Source organism: Chiloscyllium plagiosum, unplaced genomic scaffold (assembly GCF_037043375.1).
Source record: "Chiloscyllium plagiosum isolate Xiang-an unplaced genomic scaffold, Cpla_swu_hap1 HiC_scaffold_1, whole genome shotgun sequence".
NCBI lineage: Eukaryota > Metazoa > Chordata > Chondrichthyes > Orectolobiformes > Hemiscylliidae > Chiloscyllium > Chiloscyllium plagiosum.
In genome coordinates, this window is record NW_028270139.1 from 72,340,903 (window position 1) to 72,360,300 (window position 19,398).

At 39.8% G+C, this 19,398-nt stretch overlaps 1 protein-coding gene across 6 annotated transcripts in view; it reads left to right on the forward strand.

Annotated features, from left to right (window-relative positions):
- Nucleotides 1-19,398, forward strand: part of atp10d (ATPase phospholipid transporting 10D) — a 226,472-nt gene that overhangs the window by 158,543 nt on the left and 48,531 nt on the right. For all 6 annotated transcript variants that reach the window (XM_043691617.2, XM_043691638.2, XM_043691628.2 and 3 more), the window contains 4 exons: nucleotides 76-691; nucleotides 5,943-6,037; nucleotides 13,123-13,249; nucleotides 15,401-15,585. In XM_043691617.2, coding sequence (XP_043547552.1) covers nucleotides 76-691; nucleotides 5,943-6,037; nucleotides 13,123-13,249; nucleotides 15,401-15,585 — 1,023 coding nt within the window. The remainder of the gene's footprint in view (nucleotides 1-75; nucleotides 692-5,942; nucleotides 6,038-13,122; nucleotides 13,250-15,400; nucleotides 15,586-19,398) is intronic.

Sequence of the window (19,398 nt, forward strand, 5' to 3'; positions counted from 1 at the left end):
AATTGACTTTTTGTATTCATGGGAAGGTGGTAAAGCTCATTTATCTAATTGTAATATATTTTTATGTCAATAAAGGTAAGAATACCTTCATTCAGCAATACTCCAAAGAAATCACTGGAAGAGCTAAAGCTAATGTTTCATAGATTTTCGGTGTCTAGTGCAAGCCCTTCCTGTCTTTCAAGTAGAAAAAATTCATCAACAGAAAGTCCAAGTATTTTTACTAACAGACTGTTAAATCGAGTGAAGCCGGCTTCTTTATCCAATGCACTCCAAAAGCAAATGGAAGAATCTGCTGGGTTAACCAAGGAAACTACTGGTGGCCCATCTGAAACTAATGAAAATGTTCCAAATGTGTCAAAAGAGCTTGATGAAACCGCAGGCCTTTCACCCACAATGCAGGGCACCTCTGCAGAAGAATTGCGTTATGAAGCTGAGAGTCCAGATGAAGCTGCATTGGTACATGCGGCTCGGGCCTACAAGTGTACTTTAATATCTAAGACCTGTAGTCAAGTCACTGTGGAACTTAACAAAGTAGGACGATTGCATTTTCAACTCTTGCACATCTTACCATTTGACTCGATTCGAAAGAGAATGTCTGTGGTAGTCCGACATCCACTGACTAATAAAGTGGTTGTTTATACAAAAGGTGCTGATTCAGTAATGATGGATCTTTTGGATGCCTCTGCTAAAGGTATGTAGAATTTTACTTGTTCTCGCATTTGTCTGTCCTTGAAATATTTCTAGACTCTTAAACCTGGAGGAATATCCTGTCTGCAACTGCCTGTCTAGCCCTGTTAGAATTTTATAAGTTTCACTCTGATAGTCATTCTTCTAAACTGCAGTGAATACAGTCCTAGTTGAACCAATCTCTCCTCATATGACAGTCCTGAAATCCCCAGTGCTGGTCCAGTGAACCTTCACTTTAGGTAGGGAGAATAATATGCTATAAACAGGAGTAAAAATGTTTTTAAAATATATAGAAGAGTTTCTTCCTCATTTCTTGTCTCCTATGCATTATAATCCAAACAAAAAGAATTCAGACTGAGCTGTAACTGTCTGAATCACATTTTCCACCTCAGTTAGAAATGGGTGCCTAATACAGATATTCTTCCTCTTATTACAAATAGGCTGAAACAAAGTTTTTAAATATAGATAAACACCAAAGGAATGAGAAGTCACCACAGTGAATTGGTCTAAGTTTTGATTGGTAAATCTTTAAGCAAATTGATAAGAAATTGTCAAATAAGTATGTGATGAAATACAAAGCAAGTATATAGCAGAACTATGTACTGTAAGGAGGCTATTATTCCACTTGTTTTAAAAAGTGATCATAGCCAAGAATTGAGGTAAGACCCAGTATTGAGCTAAAAGTAATGATTTACACAAATGTAAACTTAAGTGGAAAGCCAGTAGACTGGGAGAGCTATATAGCATAATAAAGGGATATACGTAAAGTCATAAGAGGTGCAAAAAGGGAATATAAAAGGAATTGGTAAGTGATATGTTAAGAAAATGAGCATGTTAAAGAGTCCATTAATGACAGATGCAGATGAGAATTATGGACATTAGGAAATAGCAGTCTTGTCAAATGACTGCTTTGCATTTGTTTTCACAATGAAGAAAGCGAATAAAATACCAGCTGTTGAAGGGTAACTAAAATATGTTGAGGTAAGGAAGTTAGTGGATTTAACACAAGTTTATTTAAAAAATCTGGAAATAGAAAATCTAATAAAACTTGAAATGGACATATATCCAAAACCTGATTATCTGGCTGGGGACAATGAAAAGTAGTAGTTGAAGACATTACATATATATCACTCACCAAAGCTTATTATGTTCAGGAAATTTGCCTTTGCACAGAAAAATATCAATGTCACTGTGTTAGTTAAAAAGGATGGAGGGAGAGGAGAAGAAACCAGCAAAGTATGAACCTGCTTGTTTAATATCACTTGCAAAGCCATTACTTCTACCCCATCTTCAATTGCCCTTGAAAATGTTGTTGCTGCAGTCCTCATGGCTCTGATCTAACCACAGAACTATTAGGGAGACAGCACCAAGATTTTGACTCCGTAGTAGTGAAAAAATGCTGATGTCGTTCCAAATCAGAATGGTGCATGACTTTTAAGGTAGTTTGGAAACGTTAGTGTTTCCATGCACCCACTGCCCTTACTCTCCTAGAGGTTTGGACAGCGCTGCCAAAGGAGCCTTGGCAAGTTGCTGATTTTTGAAGATGGTACATACTTCTAAGACTGTGCATTGATAATCAAGGAAATGATTATTTAAGGTGGCTGATGGGGTGTCAGTCAAAGGGCTGGATGATAGCTTGAGCTTCTTGAACCTTGTTTGAGCTGCACTGTTTTAGCCAAATGAAGACTCTTCCACTCCATGAAGATCCTGAAGGCACCTAGTAAATGGTTGAGAAGTTATGGGGAGTCAGAAGTTGAGTTACTCATCAAAAAATTGTGCAGTTGTCTTCTGATACAATCACAGTATTTATATGACTAGTCTGGTTTCTGATCAAAGTTAACCTCAGGATGCTTATATTGGGAGGTTCAGTGAAAGTAAAGAGGGAGGTGGGGTGATGGTTAGATTCTCCCCTGCTTAAGATGGTTTTTGCTTCATATGTATGGTGTGAATCTATCTCACAATATCAGATGAAGCCTGAATGTTGTCCACGTCTTGCTACATGTGGACATGAATGATGGTAGGAGAAAGTGAGGACTGCAGATGCTGGAGATCTGAGCTGAAAATGTGTTGCTGGAAAAGCGCAGCAGGTATATGGTAGACAATCAAACAACTCAGAGGAGAAGGAAGCTCCACAATATCCCCATTCTCAATGCTGGAGTACCCAACACATTACTGCAACAGATAAAGCTGAAGCATTTGCAATAACCTCCAGCCAGAAGTGCCAAATGGATAATTGATCTTGCCTTTTCCTAAAGTATCCAGCGTCAGCTAGTCTTCAGCCAATTTAGTTTCATTCCACATGAAATCAAGAAACTTTAGAGGCACTAGATACTGCAAATACTATGGGCCCTGACAACATTCCCACAATAGTACTGAAGGTTTGTGCTCCAGAACATGCTGCAATCCTACTTACACTGTTTCAGTACAGCTACAAAACTGACATCAACATGGCAATATGGAAAATTGTCCAAGTATGTCCTGTACACAAAACATAGGACAAATCCAACCTGGTCAACTACCAACTCACTCATCAGTGCCAGTGTCCCAGAAATCTAAAGCCCTCCCTCTTACACAGTCTCTCCAGCTACACATTCATCCGGCACGGTGGCACAGTGGTTAGTAGTGCTGCCTTACAGCGGCAGAGACCTGGGTTCAATTCCTGTCTCAGGAGTTTGCACATACTCCCTGTCTCTGCGAGGATTTCCTCCGGATGCTCCGGTTTCCTCCCACAGTCCAAAAATGTGCAGGTTAGGTGAATTGGCCATGCTAAATTGCTTGTAGTGTTAGGTGTAGGGGTAAATTTAGGGGAATGGGTCTGGGTGGGTTGCTCTTCGGAGGGCCGGTGTGGACTTGTTGCGCCGAAGGGCCTGTTTCCACACTGTAAGTAATCTAATATATCTAATTTTACGTTAACAAAGAATCATGGGTAGCTCTAACATTTGTAAAGGGAAAGGAAGAATAGGAATATCAATAATGAGAGAAATGTTTACGGCTGGGAGGAATATAAAAACTGTTATATTTCAGATTTAACTTTCAGACTGACAGTAGTCTCCTTATTTAAATTTATCCCTGCAGTTTTCATTTCAATTTTTGCCCTAATACCCTAAAACAGCCGCCCCTAATTTACATGCCCCAGTTCCTGCCTAATACTGTCATACTTAGACTTTTGCTAGTTTCATACTTTCACCCAAGGACTACTCTTTCTTTTAGTGATTGATTTATTGTTCACCGAGAAACAGTGAAAAATATTGTTTTACATGCTATACAGGCAGATCTTACCACACAAAGTGTATCAGGGTAGTAGAACAGAGTCGAGAGCAGGGTGCTGGAAAAGTACAGCAGGTCAGGCAGCATCCGAGGAGCAGAAGAATCAACATTATGGACCTTCCTGATGAAGGACTTATGCCCAAAACGTCTATTCTCCTGCTTCTCGAATGCTGCCGAACCTGCTGTGCTTTTCCAGCACCCCACTCTCGACTCTGATCTCCAGCATCTGCATTCCTCACTTTCTCCTAGCAGAACAGAGTGCAGAATACCGTGTTACAGCAGCAGAGAAAGTACAGAGAAGGAGATCAAAATTAATATTTAAGAGGTCTGTTCAAAAGCCTGATAACACCGGAGAAAAAGCTGTTCTTGAATCTGTTCATATCTGTATTCAAACTTTTATATCTTCTGCCCAGCGAAAGAGGGTGGATGAGCATATAACCGGGGTGGAAGAGTTCTTTGATTATGTTGGTAGCTTTCCAGCGGTACCAGGAAGTATAAATGGAGTCAGTGGATGGAAGGCTAGTTTGCTTGATGAACTGGGTTGTGTTCATGACTTTCTGTAGTTTCTTGCAATCTTAAGAAGAGCAATTGCCATACTACACTGTGATGCATCCAGATAAGATGCTTTCAATGGTGCATCTATAAAAAATGGTAAGAGTGCTTGTGAACATACCAAATTTCCTTAGCCTCTTGAAGGAGTAGAGACATTGTTGTGCTTTATTGACTATTAAAATGGGTGTACCAGGACAGATTGTTGGTAATCATCAATCTCAGAAAATTGCTGGTCTCAACCATCTCCACCTCCGCACCATTGATGCAGACAGGGGTGTGCCCTCCACTCTGCTTCCTGAAGTCAATGACCAGTTCCTTTGGTTTGCTGACATTGATGGAGAGATTGGTGTCTTTACACTACGCATTTAAGCACTCAATCTCTTCCCTCTATTCTGTCTCATTGTCGTTTGAGATTCAACCTACAACAGTGGTGTCATCAGCAAATTTGTAAATGGAGTTGGGTTGGAATTTAGCCACACAGTCATGAATGTACAAGGAGTATAATAGGGAGCTGGTACACAGTCTTGCAGGGCACAGATGTTGAGGAGTATGATAGAAGCAGTGTTGTCACCTGTTCTTACTGATTGCAGTCCATAGGTCAGGAAGTCAAGGATCCAGTTATAGAGGGGGGAGCTGAGACCTCGGTCTTGAAGTGTACAGAGGAGTTTGTTTGAAATTATGGTGTTGAAGGCGGAACTGTAATCAGTAACCAGGATCCTGACATGGGTATCCTTGTTATCAAGCTGTTCCAGGGATGAGTATAGCACCAGGGAGATGGCATCTACTGTTGATGTGTTGCACCGGTAGGCGAATTGCAAAGGATCAAGGCAAGTTGGTATGCTGGTTTTGATGTGAGCCATGCTGAATTTCTCACAACAATGTACATCTCTATGACTTCATGATTATGGAAGTCAGAGCCACTGGGTGGTAGTCATTGAAGCACGCTGCATGATTCTAATTGGTAGCAGGATGATGGTGGTCTTCTTGAAGCAGGTGGAGACTTCAGATCATAGTAAGGAGAGGTTAAAAATGTCTGCAAATAATCCTGCCTGCTGGTCCACACAGACTGGCTTATTCTGACTGTTGAGAGGGAGAAAAGCTAGGCACTAGAATCTTGAGCAGGGACAAATATTTCCAGTATTTTAATTGGACAACTTTTCTCATCCAATACTGGATGTTGGGTAAGTAGTCTGATAATTTAGGAACAGTAATCAAGGAAATGTTTAGTGATGTAGAGCTGGCTTTCACTAGTGCACATACAAAACTAATGCTGTGCTTTAATAATTCTGTGATTCTAAGTCTTTTGAACAAAGTTCCAATATATAGCATGCATGTTTTCAGATGTAATATGGGCTGTGTTTAATTGTACACATTATGTTTCTGCCATACAGGATAGGTTGCAGGACTGGTTCTCAATTGACTTGTTTATCTTGCAGACCAGGGGGAACAGAAGATCATTCAGGAAAGGACTCAAAATTATTTAGATGATTATGCCAAAGAGGGACTCCGTACTCTCTGCATTGCTAAGAAGGTATGGAAACAGAACATTCAAGATGTGACATTGCACAACTTGTGTATTACAAGCCAGTCCACACCAGGGAATGAAAATTGAAAGCATGCAATAGCAATGTTCAGGATTTATCAACATTTTTTGAATTTGTTACTTGATTTGAGAGCATCTATTTTACTGTGTATTTGTAAAAAAAACCTGTATGGTTTAAAACCACTCTGTTTGGATATGGTGTTATGAGTTTTTTTTGGCAAAAGTAAGCTCCTGCTTATGTCCAATTTGATTACAGTAGAAACAAGATTCAAGCTTGCATAAAGCAAAATCAGAATAGAAGGCAGTGTTTATGGTTTGAATTTGTTGAACAACATGTTGAGTCCAGTAGATTGTAAACTCCTAATTGGAAGATAAGGTGCTATTCCTGGAGCTTGTGTTCAGCTTCAGAGAAACACTGCAGCAAGCCAAGGACAGGCATGTGAGCATGACAACAAGAATAGTTAATTAAATAGCAAACAATAAAAAGATTTGTGCTGGCTGTCTGAACGGAGATATTATATACAGTGGTCACCCAATCTGCATTTGGTCACCAGTGTAGAGGAGACCACGTTGTGATCAGTGACACAGTTTCCTAAATTGATAAGTATATGTAAATTCATATTCCACTTGGAAGAAGAGTTTTAGCCTTGGACAGTGAAGAGAGGGAAGGTAAAAGGACCAGTGTTAGTCTTCCAGTGATTTCAAGTGAAGGTCGCATGGGAAGTGTTGGGGTGACCAATTGTCATAGAAGAAAGCTATCTTTGAAATGCTGACGGGGGAGTGGAGGGACAGATATGTTTGGTGGTGGCAGAAATGGAGGAGGATGATTCTTTGGTTATGAAGGCCAGTAGGATGAAAATTGAGGACCTGTTGTGGCTCAGAGAGAAGGGGGAAGGGGCGAGAACAGATGTGTGTGGAAATAGGTTGGATAGGGTAAAGACTCTGTGTGGTAGTGGGGCAAATTTCTCAAAAGTTGAGGAAAAAGGAAGGTACACAGAGCATGGTTGTGGAAGATAGCTTTGTCAGAACAGATACAATGAAGCTACAAATTATGACTAGACTAGATTCTTTATGGGAGGAAGGTGTGAGGAAATATAATCAAACTGACAATGGCAGTTGGTGAGCTTATAATGAATATTGGTAGATAGTGTTCAGAAATAGAGAAAGGGAGAGAAGATTAAATTGAAAACTGGGTGGCATGGGCACTTTGGGCCAAAGGGCCTGTTTCCGTGCTATAGATCTCTATGACTCTATAAGTAGAAAAAAAGGAGGTAAATGTTGGAGGTTTATCAAGTCAAGGTGAGAAGTATGGAAATAAATTGAAAGCAAACTTCCAAATGAGAGCATGTAGTAGTATCTGAGTTTCTGTAGATAGATCCTTGTTAAGCAAGAGAATCAAAGGTGGTTGGGATAGATAGGAATGTGAAAATTGGAACACTGATTTTCGTGAATGATGGAGAAGGCTTGAAGGCTTGACTGGCCTACTTCTGCTCCTAATTTGTATGTTCCTAAAAGTCTACCATGGAAACTTAAAATGTACCCTTTTTATGCTGTTCATACTCACATGTGCCACAACTTGTGGCTCATTCCCTTTCCCTTGCAGAATATTCTGCAACCTATTTATGATGTCCTTTAGGCTAGCCACACATTATGCCCAACTTATGATAGTGATTACTGAGGAGCTTGCCTGTTCCCCTAATTCTTAAACCTCCGTTAACAACTACAATTCTGCTTTTTGCTGTTCCTTCATGTGCAGTGTCCTGCCCATTTTGACTGTGTTCTGAACTTCATCCTTCAAGCAATCACTGAGAATTGCCACACTCAGCAGTGTATAGTATTACCACTTTGAGAGTGTTACATTCTGACAGGAATTAATAGTAGTCACCACACACTAGTAAGGAATAAAACAAACTGCTTGAAGGCCGCCTTCACTCTATTCTAAGGCAGCCTCTCGGAGCTACTTGCTCAGGAACCATTTTCCTACGGTCTTCCTGTGCAGGTTGTCATATAAATAATCAGACAGTTGAAATATGAGCCTTATGGCAGCTGGTGTATAAGTCTGTGTATGATTGCAACTTGATCCCTAGCATTCATTGTGCATGTAATCACCTCGTCATGCAGTTTCAGCTTAGGGAAAACAAAAATCGATGCTAAATTCCCAACTGCGCTCATGCTCCACTTCCCTGCAAAAGCATTGAATGTTGTTTCATTGCCTGTTTCCTGAATGCTATGGTAATCCATTATTTTTGTCTGCAGTAGTAGGTGGAATGCCAGTTGCACTGAGACTTCTTCCTGTCATTCTCATTAATCCATTTTAGTCCTACTTACAATAGAAAATTGAAAAAGGGAGTGTATTATATGTCATGGGTACAAATTTCCATTGTTATCAGTATATGTCACGACCTCTGTGAAAATCTACCAGCAGAGTAGCAGCATAGGAGGCATCATAACATACTGCCCCCTTGAATGATGCATGCATACACACAGACCCTGTGTGTATCCAGAGCCATTGAGCACAATCATCATTTCATTAATGTCATTAGCTTAATGCAATATCAGGTTGCCTAAATTGGTTTACACACATTTCTGACAATGTCATCCTCACTTTATTCCGGATGAAGCAAAGTCAACCCTGTTCTGGGACTGTGTAAGGAGCCAGTCCACAAGTTGCAGCTGAGATACTTCTGCGCAGGTGAGATTCATATTAGTGGTGTGATGAGCCACTGGAAAGATTTGGAGGTTTTGGCTGACTACAGAAAGACAGAAAATAACATTGCTTTGCGAAGGTATGGCAGCAGTCTTACATTGCCATATACCTGTGGGCATGACATGCAGTGGCAGAGCATGGAATTTCTACCATCGAGGGGAAGGAAGGCTTTTTTTTTAGAAAGCCCAGTGTTAAAAGAATCATCCAGGAGCAAAATTCTTACTTTGTAATGAGCTTCGATCGGCACCTTAGGACACTTTGCTTCACACAGGAGGTACTGCCCCATCTTTCATTACAATCTGGAGCCTCAAATAAGAACAACTGTCCTGGCAGCTGTTAAGATCACCTTCGCTCTTTCTGTGCTTTATGATCTTTCTAGACAGAAACAGGCTCTAGTAACAATACACTGCAATTTGCCTTCCACAGAAATACCAGGAAGATGACACAGGTGCTTTACAGGAGCAGTGGAAACTTCATTGTCTTCTCTCAGAAGAGAGAAAGTAAACTTGAACTGTCATGGGGTTTTACCAGAATAGTGGTCTTCATGCTAATCCACTACATGTGACATACTCTGTGCCCTTCCCCATATCAAAGGGGAGTAATTCGACAATAACAACAGCTTACATTTTGTCAAAGTGCATTGTTGTACAACCATACCAAGAAATGTATCTTTGAATACCTATTATGTTGGTAGCACATTGATAAATTTATCCTTTTGACAGTCAGCAATTCCTACAGCTTTTAGGTAGCCTACTGCCTTCATACATGACCCCCGGCATCCCCTACCATCCTACCATGTGGGATCTGAGTGCCTTTCATGAAAGCCATGGAGCCATCTTCAGCGTCAAGTGCTGTGTATCAGTTTGAGAATGATACATTTTGACTTGATTTAAGAGTAACCACCACACACCAGTAAAGGAAGCAAATAAACTTGATCCCTAGCATTCATTGTCTGTGAATGCAATCAATTTTACATGGAGAAGTTTGAGTTGCTGTTCCAACTATCCATCCACCCAACTGAAGTCTCTCAGCCCTGGAAGTATTCTCCCAAATCCTTTCTGAACCTTCTCTAAAATCTTCATATCCTCCTTAATATGTGTTCCTGAGAATTATACACAAAAGTTAACCAACTGATTCTTAAAGGTGTGTCACAACTTCCTTGCTTTGGTACTCTGTGCAGTTATTCACAAGGCTCAGATTCCTGATTTTTTTTTGTTTTTGTTTTACCTGCTTTCTCCATCTGCTTTTCCACCTTCAACAATTTATGCATATGTACACTGATGTCTCTTTGTTTCCACACTCAATTTAGAATTGTACTGTCCATTGCCTCTTCACAGTATTGCAACCAAAATACAGAGGAACCTCGATTATTCGGCATTCAATTATCCGAATATTGGATTATCCAGCAAGATCGCAAGGTCCTGATGCTTGGCTAAACCGAGTTATTCAGCATTCAATTATCCAGAATTTGACAAACCAAACAAAATACTCCCTGCCCGTGTCCTTTGGATAATCGAGATTCCTCTGTATATCATTTCACAGATGTCTGTAATAAACTTTATCTGCCAGTTAACTGCCCATTTCACCAGTCTGTGCAAACAGCCTGTGTTTGCTCTTATCCTCCACATTATTTAAGTATACAAGATTTGTGTCACCTGCAAGCTTAGAATTGGTAACAATTGTGCCAAGTTGAGAGCATTAATCATAGAAACCCAACAGTGTGGAAATGTAATATAGCAGAAAGAAAAGTGGTTCTCATATCAATCCTTGGGCATCACCACTTTATATTACAAAAATCCTTTCTTATTTCAAAGAATGCAGTGAAGTTAAACACAGTTTTCCCTTAACAGATGGGTACTGATGTTAATTTAGAAGATCAGTTGGCTCATTTGGATAGACATCTGGTTTACAATGCAGAGTAATGCCAGCAGCATGGGTTCAGTTTCCATACCAGTTGAGGTCACCATGAAGGCCTCTCCTTCTCAACCTGTGCTTTCTCCTGAGGTATAGTGACTCTCAAGTTAAACCACCATCAGTCATCTATACGTAATGAGACAGCAGCCCAATGGTCCAATAGGACTATGTTGACTACCTTTTACTGATTTAAAATGGCAATTAATTTATTTACACATTATTGCTTCAAAAGTTCCCCTAAACTAACGCTAGGCTGACTGGCCTGTAATTCCTCTTTTTTTTTTGAACATGGCTGGAATATTTGTAATCCCAGTTCACTGACACGAATGATCAAAGGGGGGCTTGGAGCTTGGGGCAACCAACTTTATTTTTGAGATTTTCCCAACTTCTAATTCCTATTTTTAATCCTATCTAATCTAACTTCTACCTCTTCCATTTGTGAAGTTTTCATCATCTTCCCTAGTGAAGACAGTTGGTATTCAGCATCACAGCTGGGTCATCAGCTAAAGCATTGGTATAGAATAACAGCTTGAAAGAAGGTAGCCATAATGTGGAGGTGTCCGTGTTGGAGTGGGGTGAACAAAGTTAAAATCATACAACACCAGGTTATATTCCAACAGGTTTATTTAGAACTACTAGCTTTCGGAGTGCTGCTCCTTCATTAGGTAGCCCATGGATCAGGATCATAGCACACAGAATTTATCGCAAAAAATCATAGTGTCATACATTGATGCAATATATTGAATAAACCTAGATTGCTGTTATGTCTTTCATTTTATTAGAAGGGTTTGCAGGTTTTGATTCATTAATATGTAAATCTCAGAACTTCTTTCAAGCCACATTCCCGAGATGACTTATATTTTTATAAAGAAAAGTGACATCTCAGCTCAGAAAATGCATTAAAAGTGTGAGGTTACAATCTGTCTGTATCCTAGTCTTGAGTCAGGCTGGTTCTAGTTTCAAAGTAGGAATTTATAACATTCCACAAGGATTGACTGCCTACAGATTGTGTGCTTTTTGGACAAAATAGAATGTATCTGTGAATACAATTCTGAAATACTAATGAATGGAAACCTGCAATCCATTCTCAAAGATTACAGACTTAACAGAAATCTAAGTTTGTTCAATATATCATATCACTTGCAAGACGCTATGCTCTTTTGCGATAAATTCTGTGTCCTATGATCCTGCCCCACTAGCTACTATGGAAAATAAAGAACATGAAAGCATGGGAAGGGTTAAAGCATGAAGACCACCGGCAATCTCTAGTCTGTGGAAGGCAGGATGGGATAAGAATAGTGGAATGCTCTTACACCAATTAGCAGAGTAAGGTTAAGGCTAAAAGGTCACTATGGCGAGATGAGGTAACACAAGTAATAAAGCAGGTTTCTCTGTTAAGCGTTATTATGACAGGATTGGGACCATAAATATTTAGGACATGACATTAAAATATCTAATTAATAGTTAGTAGAGTCAGCTTGAGACAGGAGACTATTGTAATAGATGCAATAGCTAAGTATCTATCATGACAGGTTAGTCTGGAATGGAAGATCACTGTAGCAGAGTTAGCAATAAATATCTAACTGTGACATTAGAATAACATTAAGTAGAATGTACAACTAAAGAGATAATGGGAAGTAACATCGCTGGTTTATTGTGTAGCTAGAGTGAGGTACTTTGATTAATATAGTTGGACATGCAGATAAGCTAACAGAAACATGATAAAAAGAAAATAAACATCCATGGACCCTGAGGTTCGAGGGCATTCGAAAATCTGCTTTCTTAGTGTCATGGTTTTTTGTTTGCAAATAAAAGACCTACTTCTTGAAGAACTCTCTGCGTCTCCTGGTGATTCTCTGTATTTTCTCCAAAACGCTACCTGATGAAGAAGCAGCCCACCAAAAGCTAGTACTACCAAATAAACCTGTTGGACTATAACCTCGTATTGTGTGATTTTTAACTTGAGAACACTCAAAAGCTGGATTCTAATATCTTTGAGTAGTCTTAATACCATTCAGTGTCAGAAACAAATGAGTTATCTTGGAGATAGAATATAATTTGCTTGATTTTGTGCATTCCTGATTGTTTATTGATATCTTAATTCGGCAACTCCTGCCGATGTTCAGTCAGGAAACTGAAATGACATCATTGTGAAAACCTTGCAGATGTTCAGAAATACATAGCTTCATTGTCTGTTAAAACTGATAATTTCGTGTTTCCAAAGGTGATCATGTTGCATTTTGTGAAATGTGAAAGAAAACCCGACATTCATTCACCTTGGAATAAGTTAACTGTGTCAATATAAATAAATAAAAGAAAGTGCTAAAAAAATTATCAAATTCTCTTGTGACAATAGGTTATTCTTGTACAGATGTATAGTGCTCATGTTCATATTTAGATACTGTTGGGCTGAAGATGCCTCATTCTAAGCATCATACTTTCTTTTCTGTAGGTGATGAATGATTCTGAATACTCAAAGTGGCTACAATTTCATCTGTTAGCAGAGACAAGTATTGATAACCAAGAGGAGCTACTATTTGAATCAGCTCTTAAGCTGGAAACTAACCTAACACTGCTTGGTAAATAATTGCAAGAACAAAAGAATGGAATCATGCATATTGTTATAGCTGTTTGGCTTAACGTATTTATTTTAGTATTGTGTTAGGAATATATTCAAATTTTTTTCTGATTGTTTACTTGGTTGCTTACCTTGCTCAGCAGGTGGTAATTAATTCTATAGTTGGGACGTTTCTGATTCCCAGGAATTGGACTTGAAGGTGGAATCAGGAGGAAATTTTGAAATGCAGATGTTGGATCAGAGACCATCTTGACATAAATAGGCCATCCCTGGCAGCGGCGGGTAGACAATTTGAATATTTAAGTACCCACTTGTAGGTAGATTGCAGATGGATATCTTCCTGAGTGTAAAGCAAGCCCTCTTATTTTTCACACGAGGGCTGTTTCAGCCACAGCAGTTGCCACCAGCTGACCTGTGAAGGCTGTTCTTTTCCACAGGAATGGCTGGAAACTGTGGCCACATGCATGCATTAAATTCTAAAACTCCAAGAGAACCCTTGTATCCTTCTGCCTTTTGCAGTAACGTCTCGATCTTCTGGTATGCTGACAATTTTAGGCTTTCTCATTAAGGCAGTTTGGTGTCTCTTCTACCCATTATCCTGAATTGGATGTGTTCCTAGAGGTAACCTCTTAATTGGCCTGTTTCAGTAAGATTGCAAAAGCGGAAGGTCAGGAAGGATCAACAGGGTCACTGTCCATTTTTGATCGTGAATTCTCAAAATCGTCAAAGCCAGTAAAATTTCAGCCTATTGAAGCTGTTTTTGTGCATGTTAAAATGATTGTTTATATCTTTATTCAAATATATATGGATTGCTTAGATTGTGGGGGTTTGATTGTTTTTAGCTGATGAAGCTGGACTTATGATTGCATCTGCTGTAAAATACATACTTTTCTCAATTATTTTTAAGAAGAATTAAATCATCTTGTGTGCCATTGCAGGAGGACTGGGTTTTTCCCATTGTTCATGCCAGTCTGACATTTTAGACATTCCCTTTAACAAGTTAATAAGCGCAGTTGCAGAAAACCTCTCAAAGGGAATTAAGGTTACGTGTATTCTCAGGTGACAAAAGGTTAGAAGGTGGGAGGTTACTGGATCAATGAGCATAGCAACATTCCACCTTAAAGTCATAAAATTTGTATTTGTACAATGCTTTGATCTAAGGTGATATTTCACAGGTAAGTAGCAAAACTTATCATTTGGAAGGTAGAATTAATTGAAATAATAATGATCCTTTTTGCTTCTGAAGCCTCCCTCAGCACACCTTATTCTTCTGCCCCTTATTATAAAATCAAGACTAGGTTTTGGTTTAATAAACCTCAGGTTGAGAAAAGTTATCTATGAATGGTTCATGCACTGCCTGGTTGAGAATCTCTCTTTTTAAGGAGCTCGAAAGGCTTCAAATTGCAATGTGACAATGCAACCATTTAAAAAGAAATATTTGATTTGTGCGTCATTGGCAAGATCTTCCATTAATCTGAGCTTGCAAGGCCATTTCCAGGTGCACTCTATCACATTACATGTAGACCACGTAGGTTTAGCAGGAGTATTAGTAATGACTAGCTTTGAATTTCAGACTTTTGTATGAATGGAATTTAAATTTCACATGCTGCTGTTGTGGAATTTGAACTTGTATACCCAGAGCACTAGCCTCGTCCTCTGCATTACTAGTCCAATGACCTTACCACTAATGCCATCATTTCTCCATTGGTTTATATGCGTGCAATTCGCTTTCATAAATGTGTAAAGTTGGCAACAGGTGATAAAGTTTAGATACATGCCAAGATAAGGTTTGTAATATATTACATTCAACCACAGGACTATAGTAATGCCTCGTCCCCTGCATTACTAGTCCAATGACCTTACCACTAATGCCATCTCACCTGGTTTCCGTACACTTAAAACAGATCACATAAAGGCAGCAGAAGCAGTTTTCCATATGTCTGAACCTTAAATCCAGCAGCTTTGAAGATGATGAGGAATTGAATCTTGGAGTTGTTTTCATGTATTTCAATTAAGCTGTGAATTCATACTCTGATTTTAGATATATCAGAAAACATAATTCTCAATAAATAATCGTGACTAACTGTTTGAATCAATCAGTGTGATTTTGTGTGGAAATAACAAATATTGTAATTTCTAATTCTATGTTTAGGTGCTACGGGCATTGTAGATCGTTTACAGGAAGGTGTCCCAGAGACTATTATGGCACTTCGAAAGGCAAAGATAAAGATTTGGGTCTTAACAGGAGATAAACAAGAAACTGCTGTTAATATTGCCTATGCATCTAAACTCCTGGAAAGAAAAGACCATATTTTTACTCTTAACACGCAGAACAAGGTAAATGGAAACCTTTGTGCATCATGTTGTGTTGAAACATCAGTTATTACTAGACACGGGTGTTTAAAAATTTTAAAACTGAACAGACTGAAGTGTCTTATTGAAGATATTCTTAACAACTATAAAGTAACTGGAATTTAGTTATCACGACATCCATTTTGTCACTATTTTTTGCAGAAAATTTGGCTTTATTACCTGAAGTTCTGCTGTCTCTAACCAATCTAAGATCATTCTGGAGCAGAAAATCAGCTGCAAAGTCCTGTTTCCAAAAAAAATTATCATTTTTGACCACATCCACAGGAGCCATTTATTCTCAGTTCAGACAGGTCATATATGTTTTAGTATCCCAAATCAAAAACATCTATTCTTATGTCCCTACCCATAAACCCTATTCCCTTTTTATAGACCCCTCCATGAGCACATAGCTCTTACCATCTGCAACAGTCTTCTTCAGCTCTGGATTATGATCAACACCTGCACCACCAACAATCCCAAATTAAAATCTTGCTCATTTTTACCATTATTTTTATCAACCCACCTGTTTTTCTCTGTTTTGGATCCTGTATCTCTAATAAATCTCTGTATTCACTCCTCCCTTCTGAAAATCTATTCAATTTCTCTTACTTACTTACTAACTACTACTTCCTTTCCATGTTTTTCACAAGGTTCTGGAGCACAGGCCTTGCAAATGCATTCCTGTGGAACCATCTACTCAGTTTTCCATCAAACCCATATTGAAATCCCATTGATCAAAATTAACATGACATGTATAAGTGCTTCCTTGACATTTCTGCTGCCTTCAATACTATTAAGCACTCCATTCTCGTCAATTATCTCTACCCCACAGTTGATTTATTAGAATCGTTAGAATCCCTACACTGTGGAAACAGGCCTTTCGGCCCAACAAATCCATACCAACCCTCTGAAAAGTATCCTACCCAAACCCATTCACCTACCTTATTACTCAACATTGACCCCTGACTAATGCACCTAAGCTTAGCAATTTAGCATGGCCAATTCACCTAACCTGTATATCTTTGGACTGTGGGAGGAAACTGGAGCATCCGGAGGAAACCCACACGGACATGGGGAGAATGTGCAAACTCCACACAGACAGCCACCTGAGGCTGGAATCGAACCTGGGTCCCTGGTGCTATGAGGCAGCAGTGCAAACCACTGAGCCTGTAGTACTGTTCTATAGCACTGCCTCCTCTGGTCCTCTATTTCTTGCAATGTACGCAATATATCACCTGGAATAATTTTTCCTTTCATGTGTAAAGCCAGTTTTAGTTTATTTCAACATTCCATCTTTTACTTGTTCTGCATTACTGATCACCAATCCAGTTATAGCAATGAGAGTAGGAGCAGAGACTGACTGTGATCACAGCATTGAGATAGTTACCAGAGCCAGAGAAGGAGTTGGTCAGCAAATCTATCTGAAGCGTGATGAGTGGGAAAAGAAAAGTCAGTGATTGACAAAGGGGAGATTGGCTGCTTCACTGAGGGTCATGGCTTAGGACACCTGCTCCTGGCACATAATTCACACCTTGTAACATTTTTAATGCTATTTATCTTACGGAGCCAAATCTCTTGTCTCACTTTCACTGTTGACTTTCTGACCCCTTGGAAGCCTGTGCAGCGAATATAAAATTTAAATTGTGCAACCCAGGGAAAAGTGGCCTCGGCCTCTACCCAAATAGAAACTGATTCTTCTGTGCACATTTTTGAGAGAAAGCAGGTACAGCCAATCAAACAAGCCTTCCCTCCACTAAATCCCTCATTCCATTCTTCTGGATGACACGAATATTGGTAGGTGTTTAATTATGAAGGAGAAAATCTTAGGTTACAGGAAGATATAGGTGGGTTGGTCAGAAGGGCAGATCAATGGCAGATGGAATTTAACCCTGAAAAGTGTGAGGTGATACACTTGGGAACAAGATAAGGAAATACTCAATAAGTGACAGAATATTAGGAAGCTCGGAGGATGGTGGGATCTTGCGGTGCTTGTCCATAGATCCCTGAGGTGGCAGGACAGATTAATACAATAGTTACAGTGATGTACAGGAATTTGCCTTTATTAGTCGTGGCACAGATTATAAGAGAAGGGAGGTTATGTTTTACCGATGCAAAACTTTGATTAGGCCACAAATGGGGCACTGTGTGCAGTTCTAGTCGCTGCACTATAGAAAGGATGTGATTTCACTGGAGGGGTTGTAGAAGAGATTCACCAGATGGTTGCCTGGGTTGGAGCATTTTCGCTATGAAGAGAGTCTGGACAGGCTCAGATTGTTTTCTTGAGAGACAGAAAAGGTTGAAGGGGTCACCTAATTGAAATGTGTAAGATTGAGGGGAATGAACAGGGTGGATTGGCAGCAGCTGTTCCCCTTAGTTGAAAGCTTAATAATGAGATGGCATAATTTTAAGGTGAAGGCAGGAGGTTTAGAGGGGATCTGAGAGAATATGTTTTCACCCATGGTGCTGGAAATCTGAAATACACTGCCTGGGAGGGTAGTTGAGACAGCAAACCTCTCAACCTTTAAAAATGTATGGATGAGCACTTGAAATGTGATGACATTCAAGGCCATGGAGAAGTGAGGACGGCACATGCTAGAGAGAAGAGTCAAAAAGTATGGTGCTGGAAAAGTACAGCTGGTCAGGCAGCATCCGAGGAGCAGGAGAGTCAATGTATCAAGTATTCCTGATGAAGAGCTTATGGTCGAAACGTCAACTCTCCTGCTCCTCAGATGCTGCCTGACGGCTGTGCTTTTCAAGGTCATGGGCCAAGCACTAAGGACCGAAGGGCCTGTTATGTTCTATATGACTCTATGTTGAAGCTTATCCTAGGAACAGGAGAGTTCATTTAGCCCCTTGAGCCTGCTACCCATTCAATATGATCATGGCTGATTTGAGGCCAAACTACATATGCCTGCCATACCCCAAATCCCTTCATACACTTGCATAATAAAAATTTGAGGAGAAAGTGAGGTCTGCAGATGCTGGAGATCAGAGCTGAAAATGTGTTGCTGGAGAAGTGCAGCAGGTCAGGCAGCATCCAGGGAACAGGAGAATCGATGTTTCGGGCATAAGCCCTTCTTCAGGGAAATTTGTCTATCTGAGATTTAAAATTCACAATTGAATTAGCATTGATCAGAATTTAAGAAAGAGAGCTCCAAACCTCCACTACTGTTTGTGTATAGACTATTAGGCTTGGGAGCAGAATTACACTAATTAGTCTGTTCCACTATTCACTCATGACTGATATCTTTCTCAACCCCATTTTCCAGCCTTCCTCCCATAACCTTTGACCCCTTTACTAATTAAGAGCTTATCTTTCTCTGTCCTTAATTCACTCAGTAGTTTGGTTTCCATAGCCCTATGTGACAATGAGTTCGACAGATTCACCACCACCTAGCTGAAGAAATTTCTCCTCCCCTCAGTTCTAAAGAGTCATCCCTTCACTCTGAGGCAGTGCCCTTGGATCCTCGTCTGTCCTACTACTGGAAGCATCTTCTCCATGTGCATTCAATCCAGGCCTTCTCAGTATTCTGTAAGTTTTTCAATCAGATACTCCCACATCATCTATCTAAACTCTACTGAGTACAAACAAGATTCCTCAACAGCCCTTCATCCGTGGGATCATGCTTGTCAACTTCCTGTGCACCCTCACCCAAAACCAGCACATCCTTTCTTAGATACGGGGCCCAAAACTGCTCACAATATTCCAAATGCAGTCTGACCATAACTTAACATCGCCTCAACATTACATACTTGTTCTTGCATTCTAGCTCTCTTGATATTGCATTTGCATTCCTA